Here is a 17470-nt window from a genome sequence, read left to right as displayed (position 1 = left end):
TAGGTCGATACTTCAGTGTGATTTGCAGGTTATGTTATTTAGGATCATTCTCTAAACCAAAATTCCTACCAAACTTCAAATACTAAACAAGAGAAAATCTGCAGATGCTGGAAATCCAAGCAACACACAGAGAATGCTGGAGGAACTCAGCAGGCCAGGCAGCATCTATGGAAAAGAGTACCGTCGACATTTTGGGCTGAGACCCTTCAGCAGGACACAAATACTATTCAAGCAAGTGCAGAAGTATTCTTTAAGAACCTTGGCTTTGAGGAGTGATGTAGAATGGAGAGATCTAGGGATATGAGTACGTACAGTAATTTGCAAAAAGTCTTAGGCACATACATATAGCTAGGGTGTCCAAGACTTTTGCATAGTACTGTATTTGTCAACATGCAGTGGAGAGCCAGTTTGTAAATCTGGCAGGAGAAGAGGATGTTCAAAATGGTGAGAGTGGATGGCCACAGAAAGTATGTGGGATAGATGACAGAGAAGGAGTGCCAGGATGGGGGTGGGGTGGGCGGAGGGGATGGCAGAGGTGCAGATACACCCAGCCCTGAGACACCAGGCAAGGTCATTTGAGTCCAGACAATTGGTTTATTTACCATTACAGAATGTCCCTCTCGTGCTTCCCTCTCCCTTCTCTTTTTCCCAGCCATGATTCCCCTCTCCCTGCCCCCTTCCCACTCTCAGTCCACAAAAGGGACCCACATCAGAATCAGGTTTATCGTCACTCACGTATGTCATGAGATTTGGTTTTTTTTGTGCCAGCAGTACAGTGCAATAAATAAATTACTACAGCTCTACGCAAAAGTATAGGGAGCCTTTTCTGATGGCTGCCGGTGAGCAGTGTTTCTCCACAGGGGTCAGTGTTAGGACCGTTTCTTATGTTACATGTCAATGATTTGCATGATGGAATTGATGGCTTTGTTGCAAAATTTGCAGACGACATGCAGATAGGTGGAGAGGCAGATAGTTTTGAGGAAGAAGAGAGGCTACAGAAGGGCTTAGCCAGATTAGGAGAATTGGCAAAGAAATGGCAGATAGAACAGAGTGTCAGGAAGTGAATGGTCCTGCACTTTGATAGAAGGAACGAGAGGGTTAGTGTTGTTAGTTCAGGTAGATACCATGAACAGCAGGGAAGATTGGGTCACAGGGTCTGTTTCTGTGTTGTATCTCTATACCACTTTATAATCTTGTTCCTTTTCATAACCAGCTATGGGACCTTATTCTTTACAAATGAGCTTTTTTTTGTTTCCCTATAAATCATGTTATGGCTGTGAAATGGTTTGGGAAATCTGAGAATGTGAAAAGGGCTAATTAAATGGAAGCCACTACTCTCTGGAACACAGAGATACAAGCTACACACACTCCAATGAGACCATGTAGAACTTGTGATCATTAAGCAGTCTGCTGCATCACACCTTACTACAAGTATAAGTGGTGTAGAGAGTATACAGGACACAGTGACCCCAGTACTCAACTAGGTTTATATAATGACAGGGCATAAAAAAGGCAAGTTTGCATTTCTGGATTTTAGCGGGGAAGAGAGTGGTACAGGTTGACCCACCAAGACTGGAGTTGAGGTATAATTCAACTTGCAAGAGATGATTTAAGTTTTGAGTTCTCTTCTGCAAACAGCTAGGTTAATTTTTAAACCTAATTTTTGAGTTTCTGAGTTTGATTTCTTAAAACAACTTTGTTTCAGGAATAAGTTACAAGAATATAAGAGTGTGAGCAGGGGTAGGCCATTTGGCCCATCAAACCTGTTTCGCTGTGCAATATTATCATGGCTGATCTGGCCATCGACTCAGTTCCAACTACCTGCCTTTTCCCCATAACACTTAATTCCTCTGCAATGCAACAATCTATGTCCTAAGTACATTTAATGGGGCAGCCTGGGAAGAAATACCATGGATCCACTACTCTCAGGGAAAAGCAGTTTCTCCTCTCCTCCACCCTAAACCTATTTTCCTGAATTTTGAGGCTGTATACTCCAGATCTAGACTCACCCACCAGTGGAAACAACTTCCCTCCCTCTCTCTTATCTACCCCTAAAGGATTTTATACATTTCTATAAAATCCCCTCTCATTCTTCTGAATTCCAGTGCATATAGTCCCAAGTGGCTCAATTCCTCCTCAGAGGCTACCCCCCTCCACTTCTCCAGAATTAGTTCAGTAACCTCACCTGCACAGTATCCAAAGCCAGTACATCTTTCCTCCAGTAAGAAGGCAGAACATCACAGCACAGTACAGTACAGGCCCTTTGACCCATGAAGCCGACATTTTAACTGACTGTAAGATCAATCTAGTCCTTCCTTCCCACACAGTCCTAATCATTTTTCATCTATGTACCTAAGAAATGCCCCTAACGTATCTGTCTCTACCACTGACCCCTAGCATGGTGTTTCTGCTTCTGCTTGGTACTGCGCAAGCACTGCCAGACGGCTGTTATAACGCGCAGTCGGTGTGAACGGCGTGGGAGTTAAATTGTAAAATAAGCTTTCTTGACAAGATCCCCTAAATCCATTTGATCGAGTCTATCTTAACTAGTAATTAACGTCAGAAATACTGCGCAGGTCTGGCGGCAGAAGATTCCACTCTCTTGTTGATCTTGGGTAGAGTGAGTACTGGTAGCAAATCTTATTGAATGAATGAGTTTCCAATATGTGAGGTCCAGTTTGCTGTTGAGTTGAACTGACCCTGTGACAAATTTGGATGTTTGATAGAGTGACGTTGTGAACTTCTTTGAAAATGAAAATTAACTGTAGTTTAATACGTCGGTTTTCAAGTGGTTCCCATTGAAGGTTAGAGAGCATGTTGGTGACACTGGATTTCCTGCTGTAATCGTTTAACACAAAGCGAGCAGCACGGCGTTGGATTTTTTCAATGGACTTCTTATTGTTACCTTAATGGGGATCCCATATGGCTGCGCAATACTCGAGCTTTGGATGGATGAGTGTCTTATATGCCATGTCCTTGATGGATTTACTACATGAGTGGAGGTTTCTTCTCAGGATACCCAGCATTTTATTTGCTTTGGCTGTAATCTGATTGATGTGGCATGCCCAGTTAAGATCCTTGCTAATTTCAACACCAAGATATGGGTGGTGGGTGACTGTTTCAAGAATCTGTCCATTCATGTTATATGTCGTGTTGGTTGGTTTAACTTTGTGACTGACATGCACAGCATAACATATAGATGAGTTGAAGGACATTTGCCATTGAGACTCTCATTGACATAATGAATCAATATCGTTTTGCAGCAGCTGAGCATCTTGGTCATTTTTTATCTCAGGGTAGATTATGCAGTCATCTGCAAAAAGTCTGACTTTGGACTTGACTATATTTGGCAAGTCGTTGATTTAAATGAGAAAAAGTAAGGGTCCCAACACAGTCCCCTGGGGCACTCCGGCTGTTACTGGAGATTCAGGGGTCTCTGCCCCCTCAAGAAGCACACGTTGCTGTCTGTTGGTAAGGAACACGTTTAACCAATGTAGAAGGCTGTTGTTAATGCCCACATGTTCAAGCTTACGTAGCAATCTCTGGTTGGGGACTGTGTCAAATGCTTACTGAAGTCAAGAATGATCAATGTGTTCCACACATTGACCACGTGCTGTGTAAAAACTTATTTCTGGCATCCCTCCTCCACTTTCCTCCAATAACCTTAAAACTGTACCCCCTTGTGTTTGCTTTTTCCCACCCTGGAAAGCAGTCTCTGGTTGTCCACTCCACCTGTGCCCCTTAACATCTTGTACACCTCCATTAAGTCACCTTTCATCCCCCTTCGATCCAAAGAGAAAAGCCCCAGCTTGTTCAGTCTGCACACAGTACTCCAGGTGTAGCTTCACCAGTACCCCGTACAGTTGCAGTATTACCTCCCTGCTCTCAAATTCAATCTCTCTAATGTTGAAGCACAACATTCCACTTGCCTTTTGATAACCTATGGCACCTGCAGACCAACCTTTTGTAATTCACGCACAAGCACTCCCAAGTTCCTCTGCACAACAGCCAGCTGCAATCCTTCCCTATTTAAATATTATATCTGATAATACTTTGCTATTATGCACTATATTATCTCCAAAGGATTCCAGTAAGTTTGTCGAACAGGACCTACCCTTCATGAACCGATGTGGTGTCTGCCTGATGCAACCACTTCTACCCAGAGGTTTTGTTACATCTTCCTTAACGATAGTTTCAAACATTTTCCTGACTATAGCCTATAGTTACCAGCTTTTGGCTTGGGACCTGCCCAGAGTCCAGAGAATTTTAGTAAATTATCACAAACCATCTATTATAACTTTCACCATTTCTTTCATCCATCAGGACCGGGCGACTCATCTATCTTTAGGCCCACTAGTTTGCTACCTCTTTAGTGACAGTGATTGTATTGATGTTCTTCACCTCTCATCACATCCAGAACATCTCCCTTTGTGACATACTGGACATGTTCTCCACTGTGAAAACTGACACAAGATAGTTGTTTAAGGCCTCAGACATTTCCACATTAGCAAATATTAATTCCCCTTCTCATCTTATAAGGGGCCTACAGCATGTTCCTTGGGCCACCCTGCCCTGCTTTATATAATAATAAGTTTTTACTACTGGGTTTTATATTTTGTGCTAGTTTATTTTCATAATCTATCTTCCCTTCCATTATTGTTTACTTGGTGGTTCTTTTCCTAATCTTCTAGTTTCCTATCACTTTTGCTGACTTTGTATGCATGAGCTTTTAGCTTGATGCCTTCTTTCATTTCTCCAGTTATCCAAGTCTGGCTCTCTCCACCCTTACTGCCCTTGCTTTTAAATGGAATACAATTCTGTTCAGCACTATGAAAAATCTCTTTGAAAGTCTTCTACTGTTCCTCAACTGTCTGTGTTCCCAGTCTATGCTAGCCTGTTCCTCACTCATCCTGTAGTGGTCTTCCAGTTTAGGAACAATAAGAGAGTATAATAAAGATCTTAGATCAAACTTCTTCACTCTCCATTTGTTTGAGAAATTCAATCATACTAAGATCACCCTTTCCCTAACTACAAGGTAATTCATTTTACTTGTCAGATTGCACAGGACCAGATCTATGGTGAGCATATATAACATAAAACATAGAACATGATAGCTCAGGAACAGGTCATTCAGCCCACAGTGTTGTGCTAAACCAGCTAAAAAAGCAAATCAAAAACACCCAAATACTAATCCCTCCTACCAAAACCATGTCCATATCCCTCCATTTTCCTGACATGCCCATGCCTATCCAAAAGGCCTTTAATGTATTTGCCTCTACCACCATACCAGACCGTGCATTCCATTCACCCATCACTCTGAGTTAAAAAAAACATCCCCCTTGAACCTACCCCCTCTCATCTTCAAAGCATGCCCTCTGGTATTAGACATTTCTACCCTGGGAAACAGATAGTCTCTGCCCACTCTATCTATGCCTTTCATAATCTTGTAAACCTCAACAGATCTCCCCTCAACCTCTGATGCTCCAGAGAAAACAACCCGTTTATCCAGCCTTTTGTGATAGCACACACCCTCTAAACCAGGCAGCATCCTGGTAAACCTCTTCTGCACCCTCTCCAAAGCCTCAACATCCTTCCTATAGTGGGGCAGCAGAACTGTACGCAATACTCCGGATGTGGCCTAGCCAGAGCTTTATAAAGTTGCAACATAGCCTCCTGACTTTAAACTCAAAACCTCCACAAATAAAAGCAAGCATTCCATTAGCCTTCTTAATCACCTGATCGGCCTGTGTAGCCACCTTCAAGGAGCTATGAACTTGAATCCCAAGATCTCTCTGCTCAGCAACACTGTTAAGGATTTTGCCCTCAACAGTGTACTGTCTCCTTGCATTTGCTCTACCAAGGTGCAACACCTCACATTTATCTGGGTTAAACATCATATGCCTCTTCTCAGCCCATATCTGCAACTGATATATATCACGCCATTTTCTTTGCCAGTCTTCTACACTATCCACAACCCCATCAATCTTGGTATCATCCGCAAATTTACTAACCCACCCATCTACATTTTCATCCAGGTCATTTATATACATCGCAAACTGCAGAGGTCCTAGCACAGGTCCCTGTGGAACTCCACTAACTACAGACCTCCAGCTCAAATAAGTCCTTTCGATCACTACCCTCTGTCTTCTATGTGCAAGCCAGTCTGAATCCAAACAGCCAATTCACGTCCTAATCTTCTGGATTAGCATCCCATGAGGGACTTAGTCAAACGCCTCACTAAAATCCATGTAGACAACGTACACTGCCCTAACCTCATCAATCTCTCTCGACACTTTGTCAAAAAACTCAGTTAAGTTGGTAAGGCACAAGCTGCCCCGCACATAGCCATGCTTCCCCCCCCCCCCAATTACGCCATGGGTTTCCAAATGCTCATATACCGTTCCCAAAGAATTTTCTCCAGCATTTTCTCTACAACTGACGTGAGACTCACCGGTCTATAGTTTCTAGGATTTTCCCTTGTTCCCCTCTTACATATCATGGATGGTCACACTAAATGTCCTACTCTCACATTCCCACTGTAAAACAGGAAGAGGTGGAGCGCCTGACTAACCACCATAAGTAAATGACCAACTGGCAATGAACGTGTCCGTGGACATCAATGAGAGTGGGGTGGAGAGAATGGGGAAAACACTCCTACATTTCAGTTGAAGCGCTGCTGTGTAAAATATTTTGCCCATCGGCTGCTGCGGCTGCCATCCAAACTGATAACGAGAGGAAATTGTCAGAATGACAGCAGGATTCAAGATAGCAAATTCTCTAATAAAACCTTTCAGGTTGACACTAAAAATTTAAATGTTTTCCATTAATTTGAAAACCAAAAGATGATTGAAAATCAGATTAATGGTGCGGTTCAGAGAAAGGTTATGAAGGAAACTTAACAAATGTTTGCAATATTCTATGGTGTTTTACTACACAATGATATCGGTCTCTTCAGCAAATTCTTTCTCTTTTGAATTTCATTCACCCAATTAATGAACTTTTGTACTTTACAGAAATATACCAGTATATTTAAAGCCAAGTCGGTTTGAAAATCTTTCCCACAGGGACTGGGTGTGGTTCTTGACCTCAAGATAACAGATAACGTCATTTGTTTCATCTTCGTTGATCGGTCCAAAAAATACCTACTGCAAAAATATTTTCATGCCCACTATTATCCATGTATTTTACTACTCATTTGCTACCCGGACTAAACTTGAATCAATGAAGGATGCTTGACTGTTGTGACAGAGCGTGAATACTATCACCTCCTATAAAGGTCAATCAGTGACATAGGCAACAACAGGGCTTTGCTTCCAGATGAGCTCAAAGCCTTCTGTACTCGCTTTGTTCATCAAAACATGGAGGAACCATCTGAGTTCTCACAGATCCACTCCAATTTGCCTACTGGAGCAACAGGTTCACAGCAGAAACCATCTTATTGACTTCTCACTCAACCCTGGAAGAACTGAACAGCAAAGATGCATACATCAAGATGCTCTTTATCAACTACAGCTCAACATTCAATGCCATTACCCCCTCAAAACTAAACAGGAAGCAATAAGAGGTATTGAGGCTAAGGTCTTGACCTCTTTGTGCAACTGGATCCACAATTTCCTCACTTGCAGATCCCAGTCATTTTGGATTGGCAACAACATCTCCTCCACAATTGCCATCAGCACAGGTGCACCACACGATTGAGTGCTTAGCTCTCTGCTCTACTCGCGTTACAGTTATGACTGTGTGGCTAAGCATAGCTCCAATGTCATATTCATGTTTGCTGACGACACCATTGTTGTAGATCAAATCAAAAGAGGTGAAAAATCAGCATATAGGAGGGAGATTGAAAATCTGGCTGAATGATGCCATGATATCAACTTTTTACTCAATGTCAGAAAGATTAAGGAGCTGATTATTGACTTCACGAGGAGAAAACCAGAGGTCCATGAGCCAGTCCTTACTGGAAGGTCAGTGATGGAGAGGGTCAACATCTTTAAATTCCTTGGCGTTATTATTTTGGAGGACCTGTCCGGCCACACACAAGAGGAATTATGGAGAAAGTACAGCAGTGCCTCTACTTCATTTGGAGTTTACTGAGATTCAGCATGACATCTAAGTCTTTGAAAAACTTCTACAGATGTGTGATGGAGAGTATATTGACTGGCTGCATCACAGCCTGGTATGAAAACACTTAAATGGAAAATCCTACAAAAGTAGTGGATATGGCCCAGTCCATCACAAGTAAAGTCCTTCCCACTACTGAGTACAACTACATGAAATACTGTTGCAGGAAAGCAGCATCCATCATCAGGGAACCCCGCCATCCAGGACAAGCTCTCTTCTCGCTGCTGCCTTCAGGAAGGAAGTACAGGACCCTCAGGACTCTCATCGTCGGGTTCAAGAACAGTTACTACCACTCAATGATCAGGCTCTTGAATCAAAGGGGATATCTTCACACATCTTCACTTACCTCATCTTTGAGATGTTCTCACAATCACCAGACTCACTTTCAAGGACTCTTCATCTCACCTTCTCGATACTTATGCTTATTTATTATTATTTCTTTATTTTTGTATTTGTACAGTTTGTTGTCTTCTGCACTCTGTTTGACCACCCAAGTTGGGCAGTCTTTCCTGGATTCTGTTATGGTTATTATACAAAGTTTCAAAGGTTTATTTATTATCAAAGCACGTATCCATATACAACTGAAATTCATCTTCTCCAGAGAGCCATGAGACCAAGAAAGGACACGAAAGTCATTCAGAGAGAAACATCAAACCAACCACACCACACACACACACACACACACACAAAAAAAGAACAGATCCTGATCATCAATCCCCAAAGCCCCCCTTCACCTGCACAAAACGGAACAGGAACATCAACTCCCCCAAAAACTCTCCCCTGCACACAAAAACAGAATACAACAGAACATCAACACCCGTACACCTTCCTCCCACACAACAGAAAAGGAACAGGTGATAAAAAACACAGATTTACTGAGTATGCCAAAAAGAAAATAAATATCAGGGTTGTTAATGTACTTTGATAATAAGTTTGCTGAGAACTTCTTAAAAAATCATGAAAGGAATATGAAAAATGCTCGGGTTTTCATTCTTGCTGTATCCCTGAAACAGCCTTAACCACAAAGCATAATTCTGAATTCTCAGCCTTGGCACATAGCCTCTTCTTCTCCCGGGTCTACAACGGCCGACACAGGTAAGCACTCTGTCCCTTCTAATGCTGCTGCTCTTCTTGGATCTGACCTTGCACATCACATCACAGCCAAAGTACCTTCAGTGACAGCATTTCTTCCTGCCATCCCGTAATTAGCTTCAATGCTTCCTAGACTCTCCCCTTGATCATTTCTTTCATCTTCCCACTGTTCCTGAAGGAAGTTGATAGCATATTTAAATATCCTGGTACATGTTAACTTGGGAGCAGATTCATGGATAAAGCCAGGGAAGCTGACAACACATGAGGAAACCAACTAGGACATACTATCTTTAAGAATTAACCACATCACACAAAGCTTCAACTACTGCACAGAGTTTTGTCATCTTCGGAAGTTTTCTGATGACTCTGCCATAGTTGGATGCATCAGCAAGGGAGATGAGGCTGAGTACAGGGCTACGGTAGGAAACTTTGTCACATGGTGTGAGCAGAATTATCTGCAGCTTAATGTGAAAAAGACTAAGGAGCTGGTGGTAGACCTGAGGAGAGCTAAGGTACTGGTGACCCCTATTTCCATCCAGGGGGTCAGTATGGACATGGTGGAGGATTACAAATACCTGGGGATACAAATTGACAATAAACTGGACTGATCAAAGAACACTAAGGCTGTCTACAAGGAGGGTCAGAGCCGTCTCTATTTCCTGAGGAGACTGAGGTCCTTTAACATCTGCCAGACGATGCTGAGGACGTTCTATGAGTCTGTGGTGGCCAGTGCTATCATGTTTGCTGTTGTGTGCTGGGGCAGCAGGCTGAGGGTAGCAGACACCAACGGAATCAACAAACTCATTCGTAAGGCCAGTGATGTTGTGGGGATGGAACTGGACTCTCTGACGGTGGTGTCTGAAAAGAGGATGCTGTCCAAGTTGCATGCCATCTTGGACAATGTCTCCCATCCACTACATATTGTACTGGTTGGGCACAGGAGTACATTCAGCCAGAGACTCATTCCACCGAGATGCAACACAGAGAGTCATAGGAAGACATTCCTGCCCGTGGCCATCAAACTTTACAACTCCTCCCTTGGAGGGTCAGACACCCTGAGCCAATAGGCTGGTCCTGGACTTATTTCCTGGCATAATTTACATATTACTATTTAACTATTTATGGTTTTATTACTATTTAATTATTTATGGTGCAACTGTAATGAAAACCAATTCCCCCGGGATCAATAAAGTATGACTATGACTATAACTATGACTATTTACATAAATGCCAAGGTGGAGCAGAATTCATACCAGGAAACAGGGAAATGGGGATCCATGAAAATATTTTCTTTGGCATTGGTTTTCACTGTGGAGGAGAATACAAATATCCTGATAGTAACAATCTCACGTAACATGAAAGAACCTGTAGAAATCCTAATGACCAAGGACGAGATATTGGAAAAATTTTGGGACTGAAGGGAGACAAGTCATAGTCATGGAATGAGAGTGGGGATCATGATAAGGGGCCGATCAAATCCTTGTCACTGTATTAATCTGGAAAGAACATCAACACCATTGATTAAGGCCTTAAAATATTGATTAAGATTTGTGCTTCCTCCTTTTTCCAAGCTTCCTAATAGACATTACAGAGATTGGTTGTCAAAGATTTTTTTTAAAAATAAGAGCACAATTTTAATTTATATCACAAAAATACCAAGTAGATAAAGCTGTGTTTTTACATAAATTATTCATAAATGTTAAACCTAGGTTAAGGCACTTTGTTAGGATTTATTTATTGAGAAACTTGAAGGTAAATATCTATGACCAAAAGCCTGGCCAAAGTCAAATTTTGAGCAGGAATTGGAGAAGGGTGTTAAAAGAAGGACAGAATGGTAGAGTTTAGGCCCCAGATGGGCGCAAGCAATGGCACCAATGATGAAGTGAAGAGTGCAGGATTGGAGGAGCATATATGGCTGGATTGTGGCAAGGCCACAGAATGATTTAAACACTAGAATGAGAATTTTAAAAACTGTTGTGTTAGTGGACCACACTGGTGTAGCATGAATGAGGCTCTGTGCAAAGGTAAACACAGACAGTAGAATTTCAGATGACCTCAAGCTTTATGGGCCAAAACTCTACGGCTACATGAAATCTGAAATAAAAACAGGAAATGAAATATTTGGCTCCACATTATGGAAAGAGAAAAATGTCTCAAGCCCATGACTTAATTAGAGGGGTTGATTGAATGGTCATCCACCTGAAGTGAGCTCTATTTCTTTGCCATTTTGGGAAAAATTGAGACAATCAGAATTTTAATGTTTAAGGCCCCTCCCCAAGCCATTCCCGCTTAGTAGGATTAGGTAAATGGATTCTCAAACAAGGGAAAATTACAGTGAATGAACCAATAAAACCATCATCCCAATGTGACACATGGAAGATCGTGGACTATTATGAATAAAAGGGAAGTATTAATTTTATTAACGTGTTCATTACCGCTAGCAGTCTGAGCTGTGTATCATAAAATGCACGCATCAGACGATTAAGAAATAGTTCCCTGAAATGTCAATTCTCTCGTTGCTGCCGCTGTCTCATTACATTGTGAGGAAAATCTGTTAACACTGTGTAATTGGAATAACTGGACATGTGGTATTGCCATGGTTACCTTAGCACTTTCAAAGGCTCTGCAGAATGGCATCAAGGATTATTTCTGATTGACAACAGTATTACAGAATGTGAATTATTTCTCCTCAGAACAAACAGAAGATCAAGGGAAACCACAACTTAAAACAATTAGAGTGTCGAACCTTTGAGTACCAAAAGATCTATCAACACACAGGATATTGATTAGGGAAAAATAAACTTAAAATGAGGAAAACGCAGCTAACGTGAACAGATACCGTTCTGAGTACATTACCATTATAGTTCTATGGAGAAAATGATCTTCCATTGCAGAAGAAATTACTCCAGCAGTCACACCAAAAGGTTAAAAACATATACTGCGGAGGCTTTACAGATCATGATGGACATGATACAATAAAACATTGAATCCAGAGATAGTTCTTGAAGTATGTTGGTTAATCATGTGACCAACAATCAGGAACAAAAAAGAATCAATCATACTGTGCTCTGCACAATTTGATAAATGCTTCCATTTTCATAAAGCCTATTTGTTATTGAGAAGTATCATGAAATTCATTGCTTGTTGTTTTAGGTTACACTCTGACTGTGTATGTACACGCCAGTACATAAGGAGGAGGGGTGTAATGTGTTCATGCAATGCACAATTAGAGAAAATTGAGGAAAGCGAAGGTTAACAATTTCACTCTATGGTGACTTCTATTTTGCCCTGGTTTGTTCAGACTGCCTGTCATCTCAGAACAGGGCAATAGAAAATACATTAATAGCATTAATGTGTTAATACCCAACAAATATAATCTGAGTTACATTTTCTAATTAGTTTAAGGGTCTTGAAAACGGTATTTTGAGATTACTTTCATATAAATAATTAATTTTGGCACTCTAATGCACTTTTAAATTAATGGAAAATGACAAATTAATTCTGACATGCATTATACCCCAACATAAAACAATTTTATATATCACTGCAATAATTAAAAGTGAAGAGCACTATCAGAGGCATTTTAAACAAGTTTAACATCATGATTTATACTTGCTATGCAAAACAAAAATTGCTGTTAAGTTACAAGCAATAGTTAATAATTTTTTTTTGGATCTTTAATTTAATTTTCTGTTGAAAATAACTGCTTCTCCCTCCTATTCTTCCTTGCAGGGATTCACTATATGATTTCTTCAGAGCATCTAGGTGCCTAAACCTTGGGAAGAGAACTTGCAGCAAACTCACAGTGCATATTGCTCCAGGACTTTTTTTTATACTTCCTGGAATGGTTTCTGTTCCGGCTCAGTGGGTTTCACGATTAGCTGACCAATCTTTCCCATTCAGCTCACACTAAATGCAGAAGGAACTCAGCAAGACAGGCAGCAACTACGGAAGGGAATAAACATTCAACATTTTGGACTGAATCAGTACTGCAGCTTATTAGGTCTTGCCATTGTTGAGGGTGGAAGTATTCTTGGAATGTTTTCCTTCCTTTAGCTATTTAGTTGTCCACCACGTTTACATGTGGTGGCACTACAAAGCTTTGATCTGATCTGTTGCTCGTGAGATTACTTGGCTCACTCTCCTGCATGCTGTTTAGCACACACCTAGTCCTGTATTGCAGCTATGCTGGCACTTCATTTCTAGAAATGCCTGGTGCTGCTCCTGGCTTGCCTTTCCACTCTCCTCATTGAACCAGAGTTGATCTCCAATCTTGACAGTAATAGTAAAGTGAGGGATATGCCGGGCCATGAGATTACAGGTTGTGGTGGCGTACATTCCCTCTGTTGCTGTGGTCCACAGTGCAACTTGTATGCCTAGTTTTGAGATGCCAGCGGAGTTCTGAATCTAAAATGTTTAGCATGTTTGTAGTATGGAAATTGTAAAGGGAAGGATATGATGTGAAGATGGGACTGTGAATAAGTTGCTTCGACTAATGTATCATAGATGATGACAGATTTATTGGCCAGAAGTAAACTGCTGAGGATAAGACTAAATAAGTTTCTTTCTTGTGTTGGTTCATTCAGTGACTATTGCACAACCAATCTGGCAACCATGTTCTTCAAGACGTAGCACTAAGTATTCTGACATAACTGCAAGATAGTGCTAAAAGGCAATCTGGGTGATGGACACTGAAGTTCCCCATCCAGAATACACTTTTTACTTCTTACTTTCAATGTTTCTTCTAACTGCTAGCTTTTTGCCTAAATAAATGATGGCATCAATGACAGTGGACCAAAAGAGATCTACCCAGCCTAAAGCCTCTTTCCAGCACTTAGTCCATAGTCCTGCAGGTCACTTATCAAAGGTGGGAATACATCCTAGTATTCTTCAAATACAATGAGACCTTTTGACTTTGCTATCTTTTCCAGACCTCGGCCAACCTCCTGCTGAAATCCTTTCCCCTCATTTCCGTGAAAGTAACCCTTCCATTAAGGAAACGGATCTTTCCTATTTGCTTCATCTGGGTTCTTCATCATTTTGTACATCTCACTTAAGACACCCTTCAGCCTCTTGTGTTCAAAATAAACAACCCCATCCTCTCTCACTTTTGCTCAACATTTTTTTTATTCCAGGCAACATCTTCATAAGCCCCGGGCAATCAAATTGTATCCAGTACACAAACCGGACTCTAATTAATGTAGTATAAATTTCTACCATATAAAGGCTGCTCCCTTATTCCACACCATTGTTAATAAAAATGAACATGCCATTTGCCTATTTAAATACATTATTAACCAATTTTGTTACCTTTAAGGATTGGTGGACATACACCAAGGTCATACTGATTGTCCATAACTCTCAATATCTTCCTAGTGTTTATTCCTATGTGTTATTGTCCTCCTGCATGCATTACTCCAGTCTTCTCAGAACTGACTTCCAACTTGCTTCCCAACTTACAGCTCAATTTACTTACTGTCTGTTAAGCCACCAGCATCTAGGGCAGCTACGAAGGTCGTCCATCACCGGCCGTGTTCAGGGCTTCCTTCATCATATCAATAACTTCCTCTCGGCTTTTACTACTGTCCGTCTTGCAAGTCCCGGGTGGAAACTCAGAAATACTATCACACTCAGATGCAGAAGGATTCTTTGTGGCTGTTTTACCAGTCAGGGTTGTTTATCCCTGAGCTGAACCCCTGAATCTGGAGGAATGGTGGACCACTCTTAGTCTGTCCTCTACCCTTTGGCTTTTGGCAGTATCACCCGCGCCAGACAGGCCAGAGCATAAAGCCCTGACTCCAGCCAACATAGCTCTCCAGGTCACCGAGGCACACAAGTCTCCAAACTGCGACAAGGTGGTCCTCCTGGAGATTCAGCCCAACTAATCGAATAATTATTTTTCAATATTTAAAACATTTCCCCTCCCTATCAACCACATAAATTGTCTGCATCATCTGCACATTTCTTTATAATGCCCTTTATATCGAGGTCTAAGTCAACGATACATATTGGAAAAGCATGTAACTAAGTATTGAAGCTACAACAGCCTTCCAGTCTATAAAATACCCATTCAAAAAGCTTCCTGCCACTGAGCCAGATTTGGATTCAACCCGTCACTTCCTTGGATTCCATGGGCTACTAAGGTTTTCTTTAATCAGTACGCTGAGTGGGACCTTAACAAAAGCTTTACCAAAGATTCATCTCGACTGCAGCAAATGCATTGTATAATTGCCTCCTCAATCAAGTTAGTCAGACTCAGCCTACCCTTAACAGGTCCGTGTTGACTCTCCTCGCTTACTCTGCGCTTTTCTAAACAGGTTTATTTTGTCTCTTGATATTCATCCCAATAAACCAGTGGTCCCCAACCACTGGGCCGCGGACCGGTACTGGCCACAAAGCATGTGCTACCAGGCCACGAGGAAATGATATGATTTGGCGATCTGAAACAATATGAGTCAGCGGCACCTTTCCTCATTCCCTGTCACGTACTGTTGAACTTGAACCCCCCCCCCCCCCCTGTCAGCCGGTCCGCAAGAATATTGTCAATACTAAACCAGTCCGCGGTGTCAAAGAGGTTGGGGACCCCTGCAATATAAGTATCCTGTAATTGTTCGGTTTATGTTCCACCCTCGCAAGTACACTTCATATTCCTTATGTGAACAGCTATAGACTGCTATTAGTCCTTCATATGCTTCATTATCTTCCTACAATCCTTCGCTACTTCCTTTCTAGTGCCTCAGTGTTCTTTCTGTAGAATTATATTATTTTTAATTATTCCCCTCATTACTCCAATCTCCAGATTTGGGGAACTCAACCTTTAGCTTTTTTTGTTTGCCCCAGATGGAATAGAGGGTTCAGGCTGAACTAAAATATAAGCGAAGATAACAATTTAATGATTCTAGGAAAATGCTGTTAAATGACATTCAGGGGGAACAGAATGGAATAAAGGCAGAAAGAGCCCCTCATACTTGATTCTACTGATATTTTCAAATTGTTTAAAGTCTTTTGAAAAGGTTGCCTTTGCACTGACTGTGACTACAAGGTTTGGGCACACAGAAAGCCCCATAAAACCACAATCAGGTAAAATGCCAGAGAAACCGTTTTTTTTTTAATGTTGGTTGAAGGATGGATGTCGTGTAGATAATATGAGATTTCTTCAGAAATGTGATTTCTTTTTACTTCGGAGAGGACTGACAGTAACTCAGTTTAATGTACTTTGGCTTTTCGGTTCATCACTGTTCTGACTGCCAGGCTAGATTGAATGCTTTCGTCTGAAATTTGGCCCAAATATATATCCTTAATACTAGCAGACAGCATTACCACTGAAACTTCTATTTGTAGATCATAAATTTCCCTTCACACACCATCTTCCAAAGTTACAGAACAAGTGAAACCAGTGGTAAGGGCCCATTTAAGCCACATGCAAAAGTCTCAGTTTTGCGATACCAGAAATGTTTCTACTCGTGCAAAAGCTTAAGTGGGAAATCTATAACATCACCACATGGTTGAATTCCCTCAACCAATTGCAGTATAATGTAAAAATAAGATTTTAATACAGTATTTGTTTTATTTGCCCCTACCTCTCTGGCCGCTCTTTCCCCTGCCTGCACTGCACCTTCCATGTACCCACTCCATTCAGTGGCCGTCTCCGTGCCAGCAAAGTAGATCTTCTGAAATGGCTCTCTCAGGATCCTTCAAAGACAAGATTATTCATTAATAACGTGGGTTAGAATACAAAGCAGTAGATAGTTAATCAATTGAAATGTACATGAATAAAAGCATGTCAATGCAAACAAGTATTTGTAACTGGTCATACATATTGGTTCGAACTTTTCGAAGTGCTTCCCCATTCCTATGCTCCACAGGAGAAGAACAAAGAACCTTCTAATTTCTTGCCACTCAACAGCAATGTCACTCAGATAAGAAAGCCCATTGGCAACTTTAATTTATCTATTCAGTTTCTTCTCTTTTGGTTCATAAACAATTCAAGGAACGTTGTTTGAACCATCCTGTATTCAGATGGAATAACTCCCTTCCAAGTTTGATCACACTGTATAAAGAACTGCCTCACATCAGCTCCAAGGTTATTTTGAAAGAAAGTTCACTTATACTACTAAGCAACTTAAAAGAGTAACCAGATGAATCTTTTCCATCTCATTCACCATCATCTCTCTGTACAAGATCTCCTCTGAAACGTATTCACTGTAAACTAAACCTAATCAAGTGCAATCTTAACCTAATCCTTCCTCAATTCAGA

At 41.2% G+C, this 17470-nt stretch overlaps 1 protein-coding gene across 1 annotated transcript in view; it reads right to left on the bottom strand.

Annotated features, from left to right (window-relative positions):
* Positions 1–17470, bottom strand: part of mao (monoamine oxidase) — a 181332-nt gene that overhangs the window by 3647 nt on the left and 160215 nt on the right. The window contains exon 13 of the mRNA XM_063050778.1: positions 16794–16905. Within this exon, the coding sequence (XP_062906848.1) occupies positions 16794–16905 (112 nt within the window). The remainder of the gene's footprint in view (positions 1–16793; positions 16906–17470) is intronic.

This window comes from Mobula hypostoma, chromosome 6 (assembly GCF_963921235.1).
Source record: "Mobula hypostoma chromosome 6, sMobHyp1.1, whole genome shotgun sequence".
NCBI classification, from domain to species: domain Eukaryota; kingdom Metazoa; phylum Chordata; class Chondrichthyes; order Myliobatiformes; family Myliobatidae; genus Mobula; species Mobula hypostoma.
The sequence above is the reverse complement of the archived record's forward strand: the minus strand, read 5'-3'. Positions and strand labels throughout refer to the sequence as shown.